At 43.9% G+C, this 22,957-nt stretch overlaps 1 protein-coding gene across 2 annotated transcripts in view; it reads left to right on the forward strand.

The window, feature by feature from the left end:
* The window catches only part of MFSD4A (major facilitator superfamily domain containing 4A), a 53,310-nt gene that overhangs the window by 17,332 nt on the left and 13,021 nt on the right, over window positions 1-22,957 (forward strand). For both annotated transcript variants that reach the window (XM_069945745.1, XM_069945746.1), the window contains 5 exons: window positions 9,093-9,291; window positions 14,265-14,504; window positions 14,628-14,805; window positions 16,663-16,778; window positions 21,327-21,500. In XM_069945745.1, coding sequence (XP_069801846.1) covers window positions 9,093-9,291; window positions 14,265-14,504; window positions 14,628-14,805; window positions 16,663-16,778; window positions 21,327-21,500 — 907 coding nt within the window. The remainder of the gene's footprint in view (window positions 1-9,092; window positions 9,292-14,264; window positions 14,505-14,627; window positions 14,806-16,662; window positions 16,779-21,326; window positions 21,501-22,957) is intronic.

The following is a 22,957-nucleotide window of genomic DNA, read 5'->3' on the forward strand; positions in this document are numbered from 1 at the left end:
ACTGGGGGTCTGATACGGGGGTCTGTATTACACTGGGGGCCTGATACTGGGGTCTGTATTACACAGGAGGTCTGATACGGGGGTCTGTATTACACTGGGGGTCTGATACAGGGGTCTGTATTACACTTGGGGGTCTCATACAGGAGTCTGTATTACACTGGGGGCCTGATACGGGGGTCTGTATTACACTAGGGGTTTGATACTGATGTCTGTATTACACAGGAGGTCTGATACGGGGGTCTGTATTACACTGGGGGTCTGATACAGGGGTCTGTATTACACAGGAGGTCTGATACAGGGGTCTGTATTACACTGGGGGTCTGATACAGGGGTCTGTATTACACCGGAGGTCTGATACGGGGGTCTGTATTACACAGGAGGTCTGATACGGGGGTCTGTATTACACTGGGGGCCTGATACAGGGGTCTGTATTACACTGGGGGTCTGATACGGGGGTCTGTATTACACTGGGGGTCTGATACTGATGTCTGCATTACACCGGAGGTCTGATACGGGGGTCTGTATTACACTGTGGGTCTGATACAGGGGTCTGTATTACACTGGTGGTCTGATACAGGGGTCTGTATTACACTGGGGGTCTCATACAGGAGTCTCTATTACACTGGGGGTCTGATACGGGGGTCTGTATTACACTTGGGGTCTCATACAGGAGTCTGTATTACACTGGGGGTCTGATACTGATGTCTGTATTACACTGGGGGTCTGATACTGATGTCTGTATTACACTGGGGGTCTGATACTGATGTCTGTATTACACTGGGGGTCTGATACTGATGTCTGCATTACATAGAGTATGGCAGCTGAATTGTTCTTGGGGCACTGGGGTAAATTCAGTCTCAGTGCCCAGGGCAGCGTGATAACTATTGGGACCCCATTCATAGCATGGGGACTAAATAGGACCACTATTCCTCCTATAATATGGCAGCTGAAATGCCAGGTACATTGTCACGCCGCTTAGTCTTTATGTCAAGGCAGAAGTGTAGTGGAACATAGGAAGAAGCGTGGATGGAACCTATGCATTATCACTTGTTATTACATTAAACAAAATATAAGATATTTAGGTATGGAGCCACGTTAATAAGTAAGGCTAGGTTCACATATGGACAGATATGGCACACAAAAAGAAGAAGAAAAAAACCTGTTCCAGGAAATGTTCCTAGAGACCTTTGTATAGAAAATAACATTTCCTTCACTACATTTTTGGGTTGGGGGGGGGGGTGTTGCTTGGGTGACAGAGAATGTCATGCTGCTGTGGAGGATAAGGGGGGGGTCGTGGGCGCCAGGAACTGTGAGGACCAATGACTGCGCCCTGCTGCATGATGGGAAATGTAGTTTCCTGGCTGCCGCCATCTTAGCTGTATACAACCATTTAGAAACGGCGTGAGTATGACTGGCAAGGTTTTCTAACACTTCATTATTTTGATCATGAGCGGAATACCCTTTTAATGCATGAAGACTGTGGTATGAAATATATTGGAATTAGTTGACTTATGTGCTAAAAGTTGAAATTGAAAAGTGTTAGAGATGAGCGAACCTTTTAAAATTTCAGTTTAGTAGGTTTGCCGAACTTTGACATATAGTTCCGGTTCATCCTTACCAAGCCTTAAGCAAATCACATTCAGCTGAATGATTGCAGGTGTTTAGCTGTTTTAGTGCAGTTCAGCAAGTTCGCCCATCTCTACTTACCTATAGTATCGGCACTCTCCCGGTCTGCCCCTTCAGCTCTCTGGTGTCACCCGCAGCCACCTTCAGCCAATCACAGAGATGGGACAGTGCCACAGCCAGTGATTGGCCGAGCAGAGGAGGACACTGGGGGAGTGCAGACAGGTGAGCATATGTGTTGGAGTTTTTTATGTGTATTTTATTGTGTGGCCACCATCTTTATGAACTCTTTCTGGACTTTGTAAAAAGTTTGGTTCGGTATGGAACCAAACTTTTTGCAAGGTTCGGACCAAATCTTGGTTTGTAAGACTCCGTTTGCTCCTCTGTAAAAAGTGTCATCGGTTGTGCTGTTCTATGATGATGAGGCAAGTATGCCGAGGTATACAGGTCAAAAAAGTTATTTTGTTGCCACATGTTTAACCAGTGAAAATCTATGGGATCACTGTGTGTAAGTAGCCCATGGGATGGGATGATAGAAGAGTTGCTATGGCTGATAATATACATGTGTAAAAGTGACAGCGGAAAAATGCTCAATCCTCGCTTGATCAGGTCCCGATGACTTTCCTGTCCGTGGGGAAGGAAAAGACAGCCCAGGTACCTCCTCCTTTACTTACCATCTGTGCTGCTTGTGATCCGGCATGTGGGGCTCTAGTCCTCCAGCCACTGCTGTACCTCCAGGCAGAAAGAAGACTGGAGACCTGGCTGCTGGATCACAAGCAGCGTGGTAGGTAAGTATATACTGCTGCTTGTCATCTGGAAACTGACAGCACAGATATATACATATACCAGACCCCAATACATACATATCTGTGCTGTCAGTTTCCCGGGCTGCACAATACAAGGATCATTTGTGCGGCCCGGCCACCTGATTTGTCATGCCATGCAAAAGTTCTGCAAACAAGCTCCAATCTCGCTGATCGGTGTCCATTTGCAGCCCCTGCGCCCAACAAATTTTCCATGTAAAAGGACCTTTACACTTTATAGCCTCCCAGAAGTTATGGGCCTATTACACCGGTCGTTTAGAGGAGCAAATGAGCGCTCTCAGCGCTCGTTTGCTCCTCGTTCCCCGCTCGCTGCTGCCGCTATTCAACGCGGCTGCAGCGAGCGGGTGAGTGCGGGAGGGGGCGACGGGGAGCTGCGGGGGGGCTGCCTGGGGGATCGCTGATCGTCCGGGCAGCCCAAAGGATATAGCAGCGTCTGCTGCCGATGCTCCTATTCAATGGAGCGACGGCAGCAGATCGCTGCTATATCAGTCGCTTGTTTTTCAACATGTTGAAAAACAAGCGACTGCAACGATCAGCCGACATGAACGATGTCGGCTGATCCTTGCACTCTATTCCACGGGACTATTATCGTCCGTAACGGCCGAATACGAACGATAATCGTTCCGTGGAATAGGGCCTTTACTGTGATTGTCATCAGGTTCAATGGTAAAGGAAAGAAAGTAAGAAAGTTCTATGAGCTCACGATTAAGGAATGAACAGAATCCTTAGACAGAACTATAAGGCTTTTCCTATTCACACGTCGCATTCGTTACCAAGCTGTTTGTCACACACAATGAGGTATAAAGCAAGATAACAATGCTCAGGAGGTTTGGAAGGACAGACAAAGGGTAAAGATATGAGATATAGTGTATTTAAACAATGGCGTGAAATGTTTTGCACCGGTTTCCCTAAAGGTGAACGAGTGATGTCAATGAAATGTACAACTAATCTATAACTAAACAGAGATATTCCCAAGTTATGATAGAGTGTGTGGTGGACGAAGCATAACACTTATTTCAGGAAAGTGTACATGTAGGGCCCTACTACACCCGCCACTCCTCCCAGCTCCATGTCTGTGTTTGTAATAGTGCCGGCAGCGAGCGGGCAACAAGAACAAAGCGAGCACTGATCTGACAGGTCGATGCTTGCTTGCTCCTTAATATCAGGCCGTGTAATAGGGCTCTTACCAGTAGTTTACCTATGTGATATCAGACACGTGCAATTGTGTACAGAGCCGACAGATTGCTTCACGTCCACAATACGTATATATACCTTCCTGCTGCACAAGTGAAGGGGCTTTTGATGTGTGCGGGACCGATGCAGTGATTGCGGTCTCACACACATCATTGTGTCTGGGACCAGAGATAATGGCAGCCAGCTGTCACTATTGTTCCTGCACAGTGAATGGTGTAAATGGGGGGGGGGGGCAAAATTTAAAAAAAAACAGGATTGCTGATTTTTTAAAATTATATAACTGAAAAAAATTAATAAAAAGCAATCCAAATTTTTTGCTTACACCAGTAGGATATTAATAAAAACGGACATCGGACATCCTGGCACCAATTACCTCGGTCATGAAGGGGTTAATTAAATGGAATGCGTCACTTATATATTTCTTACAAATTTTTTTTGTCCTCCATTATGTACTTTTTGTAGTGTCCCCCCCCCCAAAAAAAATAGTGTGTGTTAGTATAAGATTGTTTGTGGGGGGGATCACATGATTCTCCAATCATGTGATTAATGGATTTCTATGAAAGAATGTGAGGAAAAAACACTGGCCCGCATTTTTGCATTCATTTTGTAGTTTTTGTTTGTTTTTTTTCTACTCTATAAAGGTGAAAATTGCCTCCAAGACCTTAGGGCCTTATTCACACTTCACTTCCCGTGAAGTTGTCCGTGGTGTCCCACTAGGGGTGTTGCAGTTATATACACCCTTTGCAAAAGTCTGTACTTATTGTATTATCATTATGATGAAAGTAGTATCAAAGCTCACCTCTAGATGTCGCTATGTTATGTATATGGAAGATGCACAGCTAAAGGATTGCAAAGGGCTGTTATTTTTATATGTGTCACCAGATGCTGGAAACCAGTAGAATTTCTGCTTTCTTCTTTCCTATCATCTCCCTCCTTTCTTCTTCTGTTGCACTCTTTCACCCACTCATAGCGCACCATACACGCTAGGGAGGAAGTGAGTCACACAGGAGACAGGAAGAGAAGAGTCTTTCGTTCTGGACATTGTGGAGGAAGGACACAAGCCAGATAGCTCTCCACAGTGGTCCTATCTGGGCCCTGGCCCTCTGCCAGGTCCCCGTACCCAAGTCAGTCTTAGCTAGTACCCCGCATGGGAAGGATGCACACAACATGCTCACAACTTTCTTACAAGTAACACTCCAAAGCACTATGCACTCCTCTTAGGAGAGGACCATCCAGAGACAACCTCAACCCACGACGTGGACAAGGAGAAGTCACAGAGCAGGACAGTATCCACTACAGAGCCAAAGAGCCAGGAACTGATACGGACAGAGCAAAGTTGCGGTAGCCTATGAACTCTGTCTCGCAGTGCGGGTGTCAGCAAGGGAACCCTCAGCATTCCACTCAACCCAGGTAACAAGGTCTGGGGCATGTGTCACCCATTAGGAAGGTTCTGCCGAGTCTAGAGGGCATAAGGTGGTGTGAAGGCTGAAGTGAAAGGTCAATACACGGGCACCGGTGTTTTTCTTATTCTTCTAAGTATTCTACCTCATCCTCCAACATCCTGGCAGAGCACAGTACTACATGGGTTGAGACTCTCACGGCATCCTTCTCTCTACTACTCTACTTCTTGCCACAACTCAAACAACACAACTATATCCTACACTGCAGTTATCCTACAGATCTGGTTGTTCTATTAACAAGTGTTGTCAAGTGTGTCTCAGAGACTTTAACTAAAGAAACCTTATATTGTGGAACCTGTATTACCTGCTGCACATTTACAAGTAGTAAACTAACTCAACTATATCTCCAAGACTCTATGATTATTTGCCACCACCGACACAGCACACACCGCAACCTTGGGACATTCTCCCCTTTCTGTGGGTGGCGGGTCCTACTATCCGGGAGGGTCAATGTACCACTCTGGCCATCTGTGACATCACCCCAAGGGACCCAGTAGCAACCCGGCAGGACACTGACCACAGGGGTGAAGGGTACAACCGGCCTTGTAAAATAAAAGCAGGCGTGCCATCACACCTGTGTGCCCACCAGGCACTGGCGTCACATGAAAACATCTCGGCCATCCACCACCGGAATGGTATCACAACACCTAGGAAGTGACTGTCCGCTCCTCCGATATAACATCACACCGGGGGTACAACACATGTCTGTGATCACAGACAATTTTATAGCCCATTGTTTTCTATTGGGCTATTTCACAGTCTGTTTATTTTTTAAAAGATCCGCAATCCGTGAAAAATAGGCCGTTTCATAACTCAGGGCGTGATCCCGGATAGAAATCAAATGGAATCCATGTTTTTTACGAATTCAACGAATGTGGCATCCTTGAAACCGTGAACAACATGGATGTGATGTCAGCAAAGAGATGTTACCCTTATTATAAGTAACTTTGACCATGTTTTTATGTACGCAAAAAAAAGGACACTGAAAGCAACTTCAGTGCTATGCCATAGACAACCAGTCAGCAACAAAGGGTTAAAGGGGTTATCCAGCGCCACAAAAACATGACCACTTTCCCCCCTACTGTTGTCTCCAGTTCAGGTGCAGTTTGCAATTAAGCTCCATTTACTTCAATGGAACTGAGTTTTAAAACCCCACCCAATCTGGAGACAACAGTAGGGGGAAAGTGGCCATGTTTTTGTAGCTCTGGATAACCCCCTTTAACAAAGAAAAGGTCAAAAGTCTTGTTGTATTTTCTGTAAGGACATGGTGGACACAAAAGTGAACATCTTCCAGGAACCTTTTGCAGCCAGACTTTCTCAGACTCTACTCAGTTACCACTATTTAAAGGGATTATCCAGCGCTACAAAAACATGGCCACTTTCCTCCAGAGACAGCCCCACTCTTGTCTCCAGCTTGGGCGGGGTTTTGCTGCTCAGTTCCATTGAAGTGAATGGAGCTTAACTGAAAACCGCACCTGAACTGGAGACAAGAGTCGTGTTGTCTCTGAAAGAAAGTGGCCATGCTTTTGTAGCACTGGATAACCCCTTCAAAGGAGTACTCTGGAAATTCTAATATTCTAATCAAATAAATTCCAATCAACTGGTGTCAGAAAGTTATATAAATCTGTAAATTACTTCTATTAAAAAATCTCCAGTCCTCCAGTACTTATCAGCTGCTGTATGTCCTGCAGGAAATGGCGTATTCTTTCCAGTCACACTGCTCTCTGCTGCAGGGGGCTACATTACATTGTACGTATAGCTTCCTGGGCATTTCTGGAGGGACTGGTTCCCTTTAAGTTGAAGTAGGGTACTTGTAGGTTTATTTCTTTTTACTCTTACAATTATTATAAGAATTCAAAAAACTGATTGATACAATTTGTACATTTGTACAATTTTTTTGGGGTGGTATACGGAGGGTTAACCTGTGGGATGGAGCTGCTTTCTGTTATTCGCTGTAGTTATTACTCGCTCTCACACTCACATGGTTTTCAGCTCAGGACTGTCAGGTGCGAGGTGACCTCTACAAGGGGGAGGAAACACTGAGACTTGTCACTGAGACTCAGTCCGGGATCTGAATTTCCGCAATATTTACTCATTCATTTACATAATGGGAATCGGTGGCCCAGGCTTGATTGGTTACCATGCATAAGGACAGAGCCCTAATAGAACTCTCATTCCACTGCATGGGACATTTGCACATGAAACCATAATGTGTTTTTTCTTTCAGTTTCCATATAAATCCAGCACAAATAAATGTGACGTTTAAAGCGACTCTGTATGCACCAATCCACCCCACCAAACCGCTAGTACCATCTGTTTCATAAGAGTAAATCCTTAATCCTTAAGACTCGTGTTTTTTAAAATGCACCCGGTGCCTTGGTTAGAGAAAAAATGATCTTTTAATTTGCAGCGCTGTGTCATATTGGTGTGGCCTAAAGTGTCTGTGCCCCAGGTCTGTGACGCCTCTATTTTCTACCTCCCCACCTTCCTCATCAATGGGAACACCCCCATTCCACATTTCTAAACTGTGTCACTACAGCCCAGGTGCAGGTTAGACAAATGATGAATAGGAGTAGTCCTGCCTGGGAGTGTTCCTAATAATGGATGGGGAGGAAGAAAGGAGAGGTGTCGCACACCTGGGGCACAGACACTCTAGGCCACACCAGTTTGACACAGCGCTGAAGATTAAAAGATCATTTTTTGTTCTAACCAAGGCACCGGGCACATTTTCAAAGACATGTCAATTCTTTGAGTGGAGGCGCGCAAGGCATCCCATTGACAAACTGAGGCAGGTGGGATTCAGTGGCAAGGGCTCCACCATGGAATTCCGCCTGTTTTACTCAGTGTGAACATACCCTTATACTGTGCTTGCTGTGGATCATTGGTGGCAGGGGAGATGTCAGTTTGTACATACACAACACCATCCATGCATGCTGCACTTCACTTACTCTCTATGGGAGCTGCCAGAGATAGCGAAGTACAGGCATTGTCTAGAGATGAGCGTAACTTGAGCATGCTCCAGTCGGATCGTTTGGCATTTGATTACCAGTGGCGGAAGAAGTTGGATGCTGCCCCAGGGAGTCCTGGAAAACATGGATACAGCTATGGGTCACAGTCTCTATCCATGTTTCCCCAGACTCCCTAGCACTGCACCCAACTTCTCCAGCCACTGGTAATCAAATGCCAAACGATCCGACCCGAGCATGCTCCAGTTATGCTCATCTCTATGGCAATTGTGTATGCTAACATTGTTGCATTTTGTGCACCGGGTAAGGGCCCTATTCCACGGGCCGAGCAGGGCCCGATCAATGATGTAAACGAGCGCCGATCTGCTAGATCACCGCTCGTTTACTGGGCCTATTCCATGGCCTGATGATCGTTGAGCGAGGGCTGCAGGGACATTGTTACCGATGTCCTTGCAGCCCTTGCAGCAATACATTACCTGTCAGGTCTTCTCCTGTCTTCCTCCCCGGCTCTAGCTTCAGATTGGCCTGTCAGCTGACAGGCCACTCAGCCAATCGCAGGCCGTGGCGGTCCCGGCCTGTGATTGGCTGAGCGCTCCGTCAGCAGACAGGCCACTCTGAAGCTAGAGCCGGGGAGGAAGACAGAGCGGAGGAGAAGACCTGACAGGTAATGTATGATGCTGCTGCTGCTTCTCAAATCGTCGGTCGCCCGCCACGCACTGCTATTCAACCGTAGTAATGCGCGGTGGGGGAACGATGATTTTAGGTCTGGCCCTAAATGAACGATCAGCCGATGACACGATCATCAGCTGATCGTTCTCTCTATTCCACCGAGCGATAATCGGGGCCGATTCGGCCGATTATTGTTCCTGTGAAATAGGGCCCTAATCCTCACAGAGTATCTTATACCTCCCAGCTTTTCTCTCTGCTCTATCTAATAGCTATGACACTCGGCCATAGGACGTGTAATAATACATTGTGTACACCTTCTTTCTTCTAACTGGCCTTAATATTTTACTATCCCACAGACTGAAGCTGTGTTTGTTCATATTGTTCATATGTTCGCTGACCATCTCATTGGTCTTCGCCATCATCCCATTTTGTGAACATGTTGGTGTTCTTGCGATGGTCATGGCAGTAGCTGGTTTGGCCATGGGCAGCATTGATACGATCTCTAACATGCAGCTGGTGAAGATCTATCAGCAGGACTCCGCAGTTTTCCTACAGGTGAGAGATTGCTGAATTCCATAGAGACGTGGGGGGAGATTTATCAAACATGGTGTAAAGTGAAACTGGCTCAGTCGCCCCTACCAACCAATCAGATTCCACCTCTCATTCCTCACAGACTCTTTGGAAAATGAAAGGTGGAATCTGATTGGTTGCTAGGGGCAACTGAGCCAGTGTCATTTTACACCATGTTTGATAAATCTCCCCCATGGAGTCTTATATCACACTAATAAATAATAATAATTTATCATTATATACTAAGCATGTAAATCCTTGTAACACGTTTTAGTGAATACAAAGTAAATTGCTTCATGCTGCTTAAAATTCTGGTGTTTCTGCAACCTTGTTCTTCCATCCAAACAACCTCTTGTTATTGAGTTCTGGCCAGATGAGATATGGAGAGTGATTTGGCATCGGCCGACATGTTAATGAAAGAAAATAAAGCAGCAACAATCAACTTAAACAACGTACTAGCCAAACAGGCAGAAATACCTTTAATTTCTGGATTATAGTGAAGTTAACCATTAAAAAAAAACTTCCAGTACTTTAACTGCTGTATGTCCTGCAGGAAGTGGTGTATTCTTTCCAGTCTGACACAGTGCTCTCTGCTGCCACCTCTGTCCATGTCAGGAAGTAGAAAATCCCCATAGAAAACCTCTCCTTCCCTGGACAGACTCCTGATATGGACAGAGATGGCAGCAGAGAGCACTGTGTCACACGGAGAGATTTTTAAATAGAAGGAAATTACGAATTTGTATAACTTTTTGACACCAGTTGATGTGAAAGAAAAAGATTCTGGCCGGAGTACCCCTTTAAAGCCGGAGCTATGTAGGTATAAGGACAAATGGGTAGATGCGTAGGCTAGTAAACACTGGATGTTTCAGTTATATTGATCATTTTTAGTGGTCATTCTACAAACAATTTAGCTCTCTGCAGAATGACCTCTTCACAGGTCGCAGAGCGCTCTCAGTAATGTTTCACCTTCATCTAAAGGGGACAGAGTCTGTATATTGTTGTCTATGTCCATGAGGCTGGCTGTAAAGCATGTCACTAAACGCTGTTAAGGCAATATGGCAACTCCCATAACAATGTACAAATAAATAAGTATATTACTTAATACTTAAATACTTAATACTTAATAAATAAATAAAAAGTCATAAAATAGAAACAGATTAGAATAAAATAACAAGTTTTAGTATCTGACTCTAATCAAAAATAATAATAATAATAATAATAATAACAATAATAATAGTAATCATATTCTATAATTCTATCTGTGACATTTAGTTTGTTCCCATGTAAAAAGTTTCTATAAAGTCAGAATTCAGTCAAACTCTTCCAAAAACAAAGACCTGAAAAATGTAACGTGTACATCAAAGAGAAGTGTGCTCACATTATACCCATCAGCTGATCAAATACAAGATGATTTACATCAAATCATTTCAAGCATGAGTAGTAAGTACACATAAGTAACTCATTCCTCCCAGGTTGTGTGATCAAAGGAGCGAAGGAAACATCAGATCAGGTGGCAGAATGACATCACTATATATGATATAGAAATGTGTGACACCATCTTGTGTACAGTTAGGAGTAGAAGTCTTGTGCAGGGGGATTGTACAGTTCTGCTTTCTTCTAGCCTATATGTATCTATATGTATCTTCTCGCTCTCTCAACTATCTCCTATCTATCTATCTATCTATCTATCTAACTATCTCCTATCTATCTATCTCCTATCTATCTATCTATCTATCCATCTATCTATCTATCTATCTATCTATCTATCTATCTATCTATCTATTATCTATCTATCTATCTATCTATCTATCTATCTATCATCTATCTCCTATCTATCTATCTATCTATCTATCTATCTCCTATCTATCTATCTATCTATCTATCTATCTATCTATCTATCTATCTCCTATCTATCTCCTATCTATCTATCTATCTATCTATCTATCTATCTATCTATCTATCTATCTATCTCCTATCTATCTATCTATCTATCTATCTATCTCCTATCTATCTATCTATCTCCTATCTATCTATCTATCTATCTATCTATCTATCTATCTCCTATCTATCTATCTATCTATCTATCTATCTCCTATCTATCTATCTATCTATCTATCTATCTCCTATCTATCTATCTATCTATCTATCTATCTCCTATCTATCTATCTATCTATCTATCTATCTATCTATCTCCTATCTATCTATCTATCTATCTATCTATCTATCTATCTCCTATCTATCTCCTATCTATCTATCTATCTATCTATCTATCTATCTATCTCCTATCTATCTATCTATCTATCTATCTATCTATCTCCTATCTATCTATCTATCTATCTATCTATCTATCTATCTATCTCCTATCTATCTATCTATCTATCTATCTATCTATCTATCTATCAAGCAGCTACAAGCTAAAGAAGTGATCAGAGGTGTAAGCAGGGCCCTAGGGAAAATTTTAGGATATGTAAAAATATAATATTACCCATATCCTGTATATTACCCATATCCTGTGGCGCCGGCACATCTCTCCTCTCCTGCTCGGGCGGGCAGTAACGGATGACGTCACACGCCGCTGTCGAGCATCGGGCTGCTTATCCCGGAACCTGTAAGCAGAGGCTCACAGCTCCAACCCCGCGGCGCCGGCACATCTCTCCTCTCCTGCTCGGATCAGGAAAGGAGAGACGTGCTGGCACCGCGGGGCTGGAGCTGTGAGCCTCTGCGGACGAGCACCAGCACATCACAGATGCCTGAAAAAGCTCCGGCGGCCGCGGGCCGCTGCGAGCATGTTGCGGCCGGTGAGATGCCTCGGAGAGGGGGGCATTACCGGCGGCCCTTTGACTGATAATCTGGGCAGCCCACCGGGCATTTGCCCGGTATGAGAGATTATCAGTCCGGGCCTGGATACAGAGGTCTGAGGGCCATGGGATCCTATGCATGTCTTATGCCTGTTGTTACATATAGCCTATATATTAAACCTATTCACTTAAGGGTTTTTTTTTCACACGGACATCAGAAGAGGGTCCCTTTCATGTATATGGTCAGCCATCCATTTCAACAAGTCCCAGAATGCATTGCTTACCCTCAGCTGTTCATCACAGTCCTCCCAATTTGCTTGATTGCCTTTCCACAGGACTCCTGTTAGTTCCCTGCCCAAAGCTGTTGCAGAACATCTCCTTTCACTGCAGACTATTGCAGTGAGATTGCAGCATCTGCTGCATTAAAGGGGTTGGCCACTTTATAGTAAAATAATTCAGTGTACAGTATTAATAAGTGTACTCACTGTATATATTGACAGCAGCTCCTATCATGGAGGAGCATGTGACCATGCCCTGCCTCACAGTGTCCACCACTGAGTCTGTATATGCCTATGGTGGACACTGTGAGGGGGGGCATGGTCACATGCTCCTCCATGTCAGCCATCTTATGGACAGAAACACCACAGAGTAGGACAGCACAGCCTGGAGGAGCGGAGCCTGATTTTAGCTTTATGGGGTACACTGCTATCAGTATATACATTAAGCACACTTACTAATACTGTACACTGAGAAAGTTTACTATAAAGTGGCCAACCCCTTTAACTCCCTATCTGCTCTTTCTGTAGGATCATTCATTACAAGGAAGCATGCTGTAAACACACTTTACTTTGTGTCTTGACCCCTAGACGACCTATGATGTACTGTGCCTGAATGACCCATGCCGTACCCATGCGTCATTAGTCCCTATGTAACTATGAAGCGAGCTATCGGCAGCCGGGTCCACCATCAATTACAGTTCATATGAACGGCAATCTTTTCATTTTGTTACGTATAAAATATATATATGTTAAAAATGACATCCCATACAGCCCTGTAGGTGAAAAAAATAAATTGGTTATAGGAGTCACAATAGGGCCATTTTAATCTTGATTACTTGCAAAGAAAAACAACAAAAAGTAAGTTTTACTGTAAAAATAGTAAAACACTACAGAAGCTATAATGATATGGCTATCGTTATAATCAGACTGACATATAGAATAAAGAATATAAAAAACATTTACCTTAAAGTGCATCATGTAAGCACAGAAATCCCCCAAAATGTGCAAAATTGCATTTTTTTTTTTTAATTTCACCCGATAAATAATATTTTTGGTGTTCCGTCCTACACTTTATGATAGATTGAAAGACGCCATTACAAAGTACACTTATTTCTGGAAAAAAAACATCTGGGTCCTTAAGGGGTTAACGGAGATATATCTGTATCTGTATGTGTATATGACAGGGAGGTGCTGATGTAGACTGTAGAGATGGTGACATCACTCGGGGGTGGGGCTAGAGACAAGATCCAGCCACGTTTCCCGTGACATCAGAGGAGGAAGTGTTGTTTTTGAAGGAGGAGCTGGAGACAATACACATTTTGTAGTTCTTCTTTCAACTTCCTGTCTGGGGTAAAGCACACAAAGCACGCTGAAGCCAGTACTATTAGGGTATGTTCACACTGAAGAACAGGTGAGAAATTTCAAGCTGAATTTGCGCGCGTATTCCCGCTTGAAATTCCATCTGTAAAATATGTACAGAGCAATGTCCCGTTGTGTTCAATGGGATTTCTGCTCTTTTGTTCACTCGGCGGAATTTGCGCACGGAATGTTCTGCCGTGGATCAGCGTTCTGTCAAAAGAACTGACATCTCAATTCTTTGGGCGGATTCCGCTAAAAAAATCCCATAGAAGTTATTAGGGCTTCAAATTTCCGCTTTCAGCACGAATTCCGCATCTATTCTGCACCAATTCCACCAGAGCTGAAGAAGAGGAAATTAAAAGCCAAAAACTTCAACTCCTCACCTATTCCTCAGTGTGATCATACGCTTAGTGATAACCTTTATATAACTAATATAACTATTATTAGGTTATATATCTCGAGCTGATTCCAGAATACCCCTTGAAGAAGCGATAACTCGGGCGTGTCTGCTTTCTCCCCTCAGGTACTTCACTTCTTCGTTGGCTTCGGAGCTCTGTTGAGTCCATTAATAGCCGATCCATTTCTTTCTGATACCAACTGTATCCAGTCAAATGAGACGCTGAATGGAAGCAGTAACCTTGAGCACATTAGGAATTCCATTGTCCCACATCATCCAGTCAACGTATCCCACTATGTCCTTCCACTTAAAGGCCCAGTATTGACAAACGTGTCCTATGCCTTTTGGATCATGGCCGCCATCAATGTAAGTTCTTTGTGTCTGTTATTCTACTTATATATTGATGACTTGTAACCCACAAAGCTAATACAGCTACATTTTAGAGTTAGTTGCTAGTACTAGACCTCCATTTCTTCCATTTTCCTCCAGCTTCCTGTGCCGGTCGCAGTTTTCCTATTAATGTACCAGAAAGGTATGGTGCCCGGTTGTGGTCGCAGACGAGGGTCTCTACTATCTGCAGATGAGTTGGCGATGGAGACTCAGAAGGAAGCTGAGATATATGATGAGAAGAATCCAGAAATACACGAAGAATATAGTTATAAAGAAGGTGAGAACTTCCATCTGTAGGTGACATTGTGTTGATTGCTCTTTGTTCAATATAAAATCCCCACTCGTAATCTAAGCTTGTGTGTAATAAGTTTCTATTACATGAATTGGTATTCTGCAGCCCATCCTGACTCACACCCTGAAGCTGCTAAAAATCCTCACTGCCTGCTCCACTCTGTCTCCACTCCTCTGTCCCCTCCCCCTCCCTTCTGAGACAGAGGTCACATGATCTCTGTCTCTTCTGTTCCCAGGAAAGCTGTAATAGCTCTTCTGTAACCCTGTCCACCACAGACATCATACAGTGATTACCTGACCAAGGACAAAACAACAGCCTCTCCTCAGCAGTATAGGGAAAAGGTGACACTGTTGTTTTATCCCTCTCCTTAATCTATTTATGTAGATGAATAGATAGATAGATAGATAGACAGATAGAAGATAGATAGATAGATAGATAGATAGATAGATAGATAGATAGATAGATGATAGATAGATAGATAGGAGATAGATAGATAGATAGGAGATAGATAGATAGATAGATAGATAGATAGATAGATAGATAGATAGATAGGAGATAGATAGATAGATAGATAGATAGATAGATAGATAGATAGATAGATAGATAGGAGATAGATAGGAGATAGGAGATAGGAGATAGATAGATAGATAGATAGATAGATAGATAGATAGATAGATAGATAGATAGATAGATAGGAGATAGATAGGAGATAGATAGATAGATAGATAGATAGATAGATAGATAGATAGATAGATAGGAGATAGATAGATAGATAGATAGATAGATAGATAGATAGAAGATAGATAGATAGATAGATAGATAGATAGATAGATAGATAGATAGATAGCAGACAGTACCAAGCAGTTGGCTCTGAGGTATAATACATGCTGGCAGATGTAGTTTCCCAGGAGCCATGATGTAAAACTGGGAGCATTTGTAAAAGTTTGAATCTGGGGCTAGGAGCGGCGTAGAAAAGTGGGAAAGGTGTCAAACAATAGGTGGGCCATCAGTGAGTTTGGGGGGGGGGGGGGGGGGGGGGGTCCCAAATCCATGAAAACAGTCAAAAAAGAAAAAAAAACTAAAATTCAGTTCTGTTTGGTACAAGTTCTTTAGAAACGTAATCCATAAACACAACAGTAAGGGCAGTATTACACAGAGCAATAATCAGGCCAAATCAGGCCAATTCAGCCGATCATCGCTCCATGTAATAGAGATAACAATCAGCTGGTGACAACGATCATTGGCTGATCATGTCCTCAGCTCCGGACCTAAAATCATCGGCCACCGGGGCATCACTACATGTAATAGGGATGCTCGGCCGACAACTAACTATTGAATAAACTCTTATACATCACCTCTCCACGCTCCCGGTCTTCTCCTGCCCTCTGCTTTCACTCCCAGTGCCACGGCTGCAGCTTCAGATCAGACTGTAAGTCGAGAAAGGCCGCTTTGAAGCTTCAGCCGCAGTGAAAGTGAAAGCAGAGGGCAGGAGAAGACCGGGAGCGTGGAGAGGTGATGTATAAGGGAAAGGGCTGCACAGACATCACAAATTTTATATATATATATATATATATATATATATATATATATATATATTACAGCCCTTGCTAAACGATGATCGAGCCATGTCGATGATCGAGCTCCGTAAGCGAGTGCTGATCTAGGAGATTGGCACTCATTTACATTATTGATCGGCTCATGTAATAAACCCTAAGTAAAACATCTACAACCCAAGGTAAATCTGCAATTATTCTTTATAGTGCTGATCCTTTTAGGCACAATACTGCAACCATGATTCCCTACATTTCTTTGTCTACCATTATAATATACATGTTCCCCCAGGTCACGGCGTGCACTTGCTTTGCTGCCAGAGTAAAAGGTTTGGGAATGCCCCCTACACATTTTTTGCCATCCATGCTTGTTCAGCAGTGATCCTCTTCATGACAGATGGAATAGTGGTAAGATCTATGTACTCTATATGGGGGAGGGTATGTTAGACTGTGATGTATGTGAACATGTGGAGAGTTTATTTAGAGATAATCTGAGTTTGTGATGACTGATAAAGATACCACCAACTGAAAGAGAGAAGTATCGCCAATTATCATGTGCTACTAAGCGTTCCGGTGAAAGATAACGGTAACTAGTACTAGATAGGAGAAAAGATAACATGTGCACACGGGACGCATACAGATACGGCTACAGGAAAAAAAACAAGACTTGTACAAGTTTGCCGCTTGTATAGGTTTAAAATGATAAAAAAAACTGTTTTCTAGTCAATCATGGCGGATATGGAAAGTCATGAACACACTGGAATTATTCTCCAATCCTCTTTATGGTTATTACCACACCATCTGGGAGCTGTATACAGACATCATGAAATGTATTCCCTTGGTTGTATAAAGATTTTAGGTAGAAGGGGTCGATTACTCAAACCTTCCCCACCATTCTCCCCCTAAGCTTAACTGGTTCTGATGGTATCAAATCTGATTTTGTCATTAAATACTGATTCCATATGAAGCCTAACACAAACATAGAAAGAAATGGCTGATAGTCAGTGTTGAGTAGGTTCGGCAACGTTCTTTGGACCCGCAAGCTGGGCATTTGGCTCCCAGTGGCTGAAGAAGTTGTATGCCGCCCTAGGGAGTCCTGAAAAACATGGATACAGCTATAGGCCATACTGTAGGTTGTATCCATGTTTTTCTGGCAGCCCTAATGCGATGCCCTGGCCCCTGGGGGCCACTTCCGCAGTGCTGGTGTTATGAGCGGGCAATGACCGGGGCAGCTGCAGGGGTTATACTTGTCACGGTATAGGCCTGAGGGCGGCACAGCTGTAGGGCCGGTCTGAGGAATCTGCGGGTGATGATGGGCATGCGATTCTTCGCTGCACCTAGTCAGGGCACCAGTTAGTGGACACCAATGCCAGGGTTCAGTAACAGCGGTTTTATTATAGATGAGGTAACTAGTAGCAACAGTTCTGTCCGGATGCAACCGGGCATACAGCAGGCTTTGACAAATAAAGCAGGAGTGGTGCTGCATAGGCTGTGAGAATACGTGCCGGATGATGGGAGTAGGAGTATGAGAGGAATAGCGTTGCTGGGTGGATTAGCTTGAGAATAATACTTGCTGTGAATCCTTGCAGCGATGAGGAGAGATATCGGAATGACACCCAGATGAGAGAGAAGAATCCGGTCACTTGAGCAGGCAGATACAGCCGAAGACTGGTATATAGCAGCAGACTTAGTCACTCTTCTGTGGGAGAGGATAGAACCACACAACCTCCTTGCTTGGAAGCAGGGGGAAGACTAACTTGTCAGCAGGAAGTGGGAGGTCACATGGTTGCTCCTGGCCAGAGCTAGTCGGCCATTGGAGGAACCATGGTTACAGGTCACGTGATCAACAGCCTTGCATACCACTGTACACTGTAATACACAGGAACACATGAGAATACACATGAAAATGCACATTACCAGAGAATACTAGGGGAAAACCAGCAGCAGTTGCAGTGCAAACACTTACCAGAACAGGCATTGACACAGAAATAGAAATGGCCATAATAGGAGTAGTAGTCTGCATGTTCTGGGACACTGCACTAGGGCGACATCCAACGTCCCTGAGTAAAATGCAGAGCGTTCACATTGGGCAAGCGTTGCCAAACCCCAACAGTTCGGCAAGTTCGCTCAATACTACTGGTAATACATGAAAGGGAAACTATCCTCAGGTTAGAAGCATCTTCTTGAACAGTCATGTCAAGCTCTGGCCCGCATTGCCATTATTTTTGGCCCGCCATGCTTTTCCATTGCTGTGTTAAATCTTGCTCGCCTGACGTTGCAGCAGATTAAAATATGGGTGGTCCAGACAGCCGCTCAGACTGGCTACTATATAAGAGACTATTGGGGAGGGCTGGCTACTATATAAGAGACTATGGGGGAGGGCTGGCTACTATATAAGAGACTATGGGGGAGGGCTGGCTACTATATAAGACTATTAAAAAGAGCTGGCTATTATATAAAACTATGGGGGAGGGCTGGCTTCTATATAAGAGACTATTGGGAGGACTGGCTACAATATAAGAGACTATTTGGAGGGCTGGCTACTATATAAGAGACTATGGGGGAGGGCTGGCCACTATATAAGAGACTATTTGGAGGGCTGGCTACTATATAATAGACTATTTGGAGGGCTAGCTACTATATAAGAGACTATTTGGAGGGCTGGCTACTATATAAGAGACTATTTGGAGGGCTGGCTACTATATAAGACACTATTGGGGAGGGCTGCCTACTATAAGACACTATTGGGGAGGGCTGGCTTCTACATAAGAGATTATTGGGAGATCTGGCTACTTTCTAAGACTATTGGAAAGAGCTGGCTATTAAATAAAACTATAGGGGAGGGGTGGTATTGTATAAGAGACTATTTTAGGGACTGGCTTCTATATAAGAGACTATTGGGGAGGGGTGGCTACTACATAGGAGACTGTTTGGAGGGCTGGCTACTATATAAGAGACTATTGGGAGGGCGGGCTACTATATAAGACACTATTTGGAGGGCTGGCTACTATATAAGACACTATTGGGAGGGCTGGCTACTATATAAGAGACTGTTTGGAGGGCTGCCTACTATATAAGAGACTGTTGGGAGGGCTGCCTACTATATAAGAGACTATTGGGAGGGCTGGCTACTATATTGGGCACTATTGAAAGGGCTGGCTACTATATAATACACAATTGGAAGGGTTGGCTACTATGTGGTGCTCTAATAGTAGGCCTAGTATGTGGGGCACTATGGAGGGGGGGGGGGTTGCTACTACATGGGGCACAATTATGGCATTACCTACTGCTTGAGGGATATAATGGGTAACTACCATGTGGGGACATTTACTTTAGGAGGAGCAGTGCCAGAAACGCCACATGCATTCTTCATTAAATATTAAGGTTGGCCCGCGACCTTCTCCAATTTTTTTATTTTGGCCCACTTTGTATTTGAGTTTGACACCCCTGTTCTTGAACATTCAGGAAGTTCGCTCATCACTACCGATTGTCGGCAGAAAAAGCCCCCGGTCCATCTAGTCGTCCCTCTTAGTATTTCCCTTCTTATTATCTTATATAGATATATGTATATCCCAGGTAGGTTTACATTCAGTTATTGTAGATTTACCAACCACATCTGCTGGAAGTTTATCCCAAGCGTCTACTACTCTTTCGGTAAAGTAATATGTTGCTTCTGCTTTTTCCCCCCAACTAACCTCTCACTGTGTCCTCTTGTTCATGACTTCAGTTTTTATCTAAAAACCTTTCCCACCTGAACTTTATTTAGTCCTTTAACGTATTTAAAGATTTCGATCATGTCCCCCCTTTCCCTTCTTTCCTCCAGTACTGGAAGGCTTGAGGGTTTGTTTTTTTAAATAAAAGTTATTTAAGTATCTGTATAACTTACTTGCACTGGTTGATTTTAAACCATTTCTCTCTGGAGTGTCCCTTTAATAAATTCCCCCCATAGGGCTTGATGACAACCTACGAGGGCTATAAGGGTGAGCCTGCTTGCTGGGTGCTGAAGAGAAGTTGATAAGGACCATGTGGTAGAGTGGATGGCCATCTACATATGACATACATATGATTAGGGATGGTCCCTATGGCTCGGCATCAGATTCCCATTGTCTGCCCGCTCCGTGCAGCGGGTGGATACAGCGGGAGGACCGCCTGAAAAACTGGGATACAGCCTATGGCTATGGCTGTATCCCAGTTTTCCAGGCGGTCCTCCAGCTGTATCCACCCTCTCCATGGAGCGGGCAGACAGCGGGAATCATTTCCGAGGGTTCGGGTTCGTACAAACCCGAACCGAACCAGGTTCGGACCATCCCTACATATAATTCTTACTTATTACTCCTTCCTCTAACCATAAAAAACAGATATTATTCTACATGTACATTCATAAAAGGATCCTTCCATGCAAAACCAATGAAGAATGTACAGGAGAGATTTTGTGCATTGTCCATGCAGGGTCCATGATACAGAATCGGTATCAGTTTTGACAAGATAATTTTTTTTAAAGAGAAAAGCATAAAAGAGATTGTCAGGGACAAATGTACTTTCCCCTATCCACAGGATAGAGGAAAAGTAAGAGATGACAGGGGGTCTGACCTCTGTACCTCCTGCCGAGCTCCGTATTTGGCCCCCGGCTTCTGAATTAGGAATAGAGCCATGGGAACGTCACTCGACCCGCCGCTCTGTTTTTTCCTATACAACCATAGGAAAGAGTACAGCACTCTTCCAGCTTACTCGGCTCTCCGATGGCTCCATAGGAACAAATAGATTGGCGGGTCAAGTGACGTACCCACGGCTCTATTCATAACAAAGAAGCCAACACCCGATACGGAGATCGGCAGGAAGCATGGAGGTCGGACCTCCTGTGATCTCTTACTTTTCCCCTATCCTGTGAATAGGGGGGAAAGTGGCGCTGTATCTTTTTGCTTAGCATTCTTAATAATATCTTTGCATTTGTCACAGGGTGAATACTCCGGCTTTGTCTACACTTACGCTGTGGAGGAACCGTTGTCATTAGCTCATAAGACAGCAGGATATCTGCCCAGCCTCTTTTGGGCATGCATCACCCTGGGAAGACTCATCTCCATACCTGTGTCCTACAAAGTACCTCCACGCACCATGCTCTTTTTTAACCTTGTAAGTTGTCCCATTTGAGTCGTTTTTTTGTGTGAATGCCGGCAATGATCAAACAATTGTTCGCGTGTCGCTGATCGCATCTTTTCAGCTGAACCTAAAATCATCGTTCGCTGTAATTCCACATTTGTTCGCCAATCGTTCAATGTAATTCCACATTGTAATTGTAATTCTTCATCTGCTGGGAGTAACGATTGTAACTAACGACTATCGTTCTGTGTAATATGGCCCTAGAGCCCTAAAAGGACACATTTAGCATGCGTAAGTTTGGAAAGGTTAGTACCGCTTAGGGCCCTATTCCACCGGACGATTATCGTTCAGATTATCGTTAAATCGTTCGAATCTAAACGATAATCGTTCGGTTGAAATGCAGTTAACGATTAACGACCGAACGAGAAATCGTTGATCGCTTTATAAGACCTGGACCTATTTTTATCGTTGCTCGTTCGCAAATCGTTCGCATTGAATAAGACGTCGTTCGCAATAGATACGAACGCAATAGCGAATGAATAGCGAAGAAAAACGATTGCAATTACGATCATAAGTAACGATTATTGTTCCATGGAAATGAGTGAACGTTTTCTGGTCTTTCGCAATAGCGGTCGTTTGAGATCGTTAATCGGTAACGCTTATGCAAACGATAATCGTCCGGTGGAATAGGGCCCTTACTTTTTTACTTATTTTTACGACATGATAAGTATATTCCCACCCGCCGCCCATCCTCTCCATACACAGGAGCGCTCAGCAGTCAAGCACCCCTGTATTGTCTGTGGGTAAGGATAAGGTAAGCTTGCAGTAAGAGCGCTCTCAGTGTGACTATCTCTTTCTGATTAAAGGGGTCAGCCTTGATTTTTCTTCATAGCCAACCCCTATCACCACCATCTGTCAGTTCAGGAAGGCCTCAAACACACTAGACTGACGGCTCAATCTGCTGAGAACGGCGGGTTTGGCCGACATTAGCCTAAATGCCATGCTTTTTTTTTTACTTTTTTTGCAGTTTTTTATACAGACATTTTTGAAATTTAATAAATACTATAAAATGTTAAATGTAATCATTTCCTCTAAAAAGTAGTATTTGGTGCTGGGAAAAGAATACAAAAAAGTTGTTATAACCTCCATGAAAAATGCAGCAAAAACAGCCCCAAATTTTTTTTTAACAACTTGCTGTTTAAGGCTGCCTTCACACCTACCAGATCTGCAGTGGATTTCACGCTGCTGATTCGCAGCGGATCCAGTCCCATTTATCCCTATAGAGCACATACTCACAGCGGGATTGACATCCCGCTGGGAGTATGTGCGGTAAACCCCCCAACGACGAGAGCATACATTACCTGCTTGGTGACGTGTCTGCATGTCAGGCTCCCGGCTCCAGTCCCGCTCAGCCAATCACTGATTGGCTGAGCGGGACCAGAGCCGGGAGCCTCACACAAAGCTGCGTCGCTGAGCAGGTCATGTATGGC

The sequence above is a fragment of the Dendropsophus ebraccatus genome, chromosome 11, assembly GCF_027789765.1.
Source record: "Dendropsophus ebraccatus isolate aDenEbr1 chromosome 11, aDenEbr1.pat, whole genome shotgun sequence".
In the NCBI taxonomy this organism is placed as follows: Eukaryota; Metazoa; Chordata; class Amphibia; order Anura; family Hylidae; genus Dendropsophus; species Dendropsophus ebraccatus.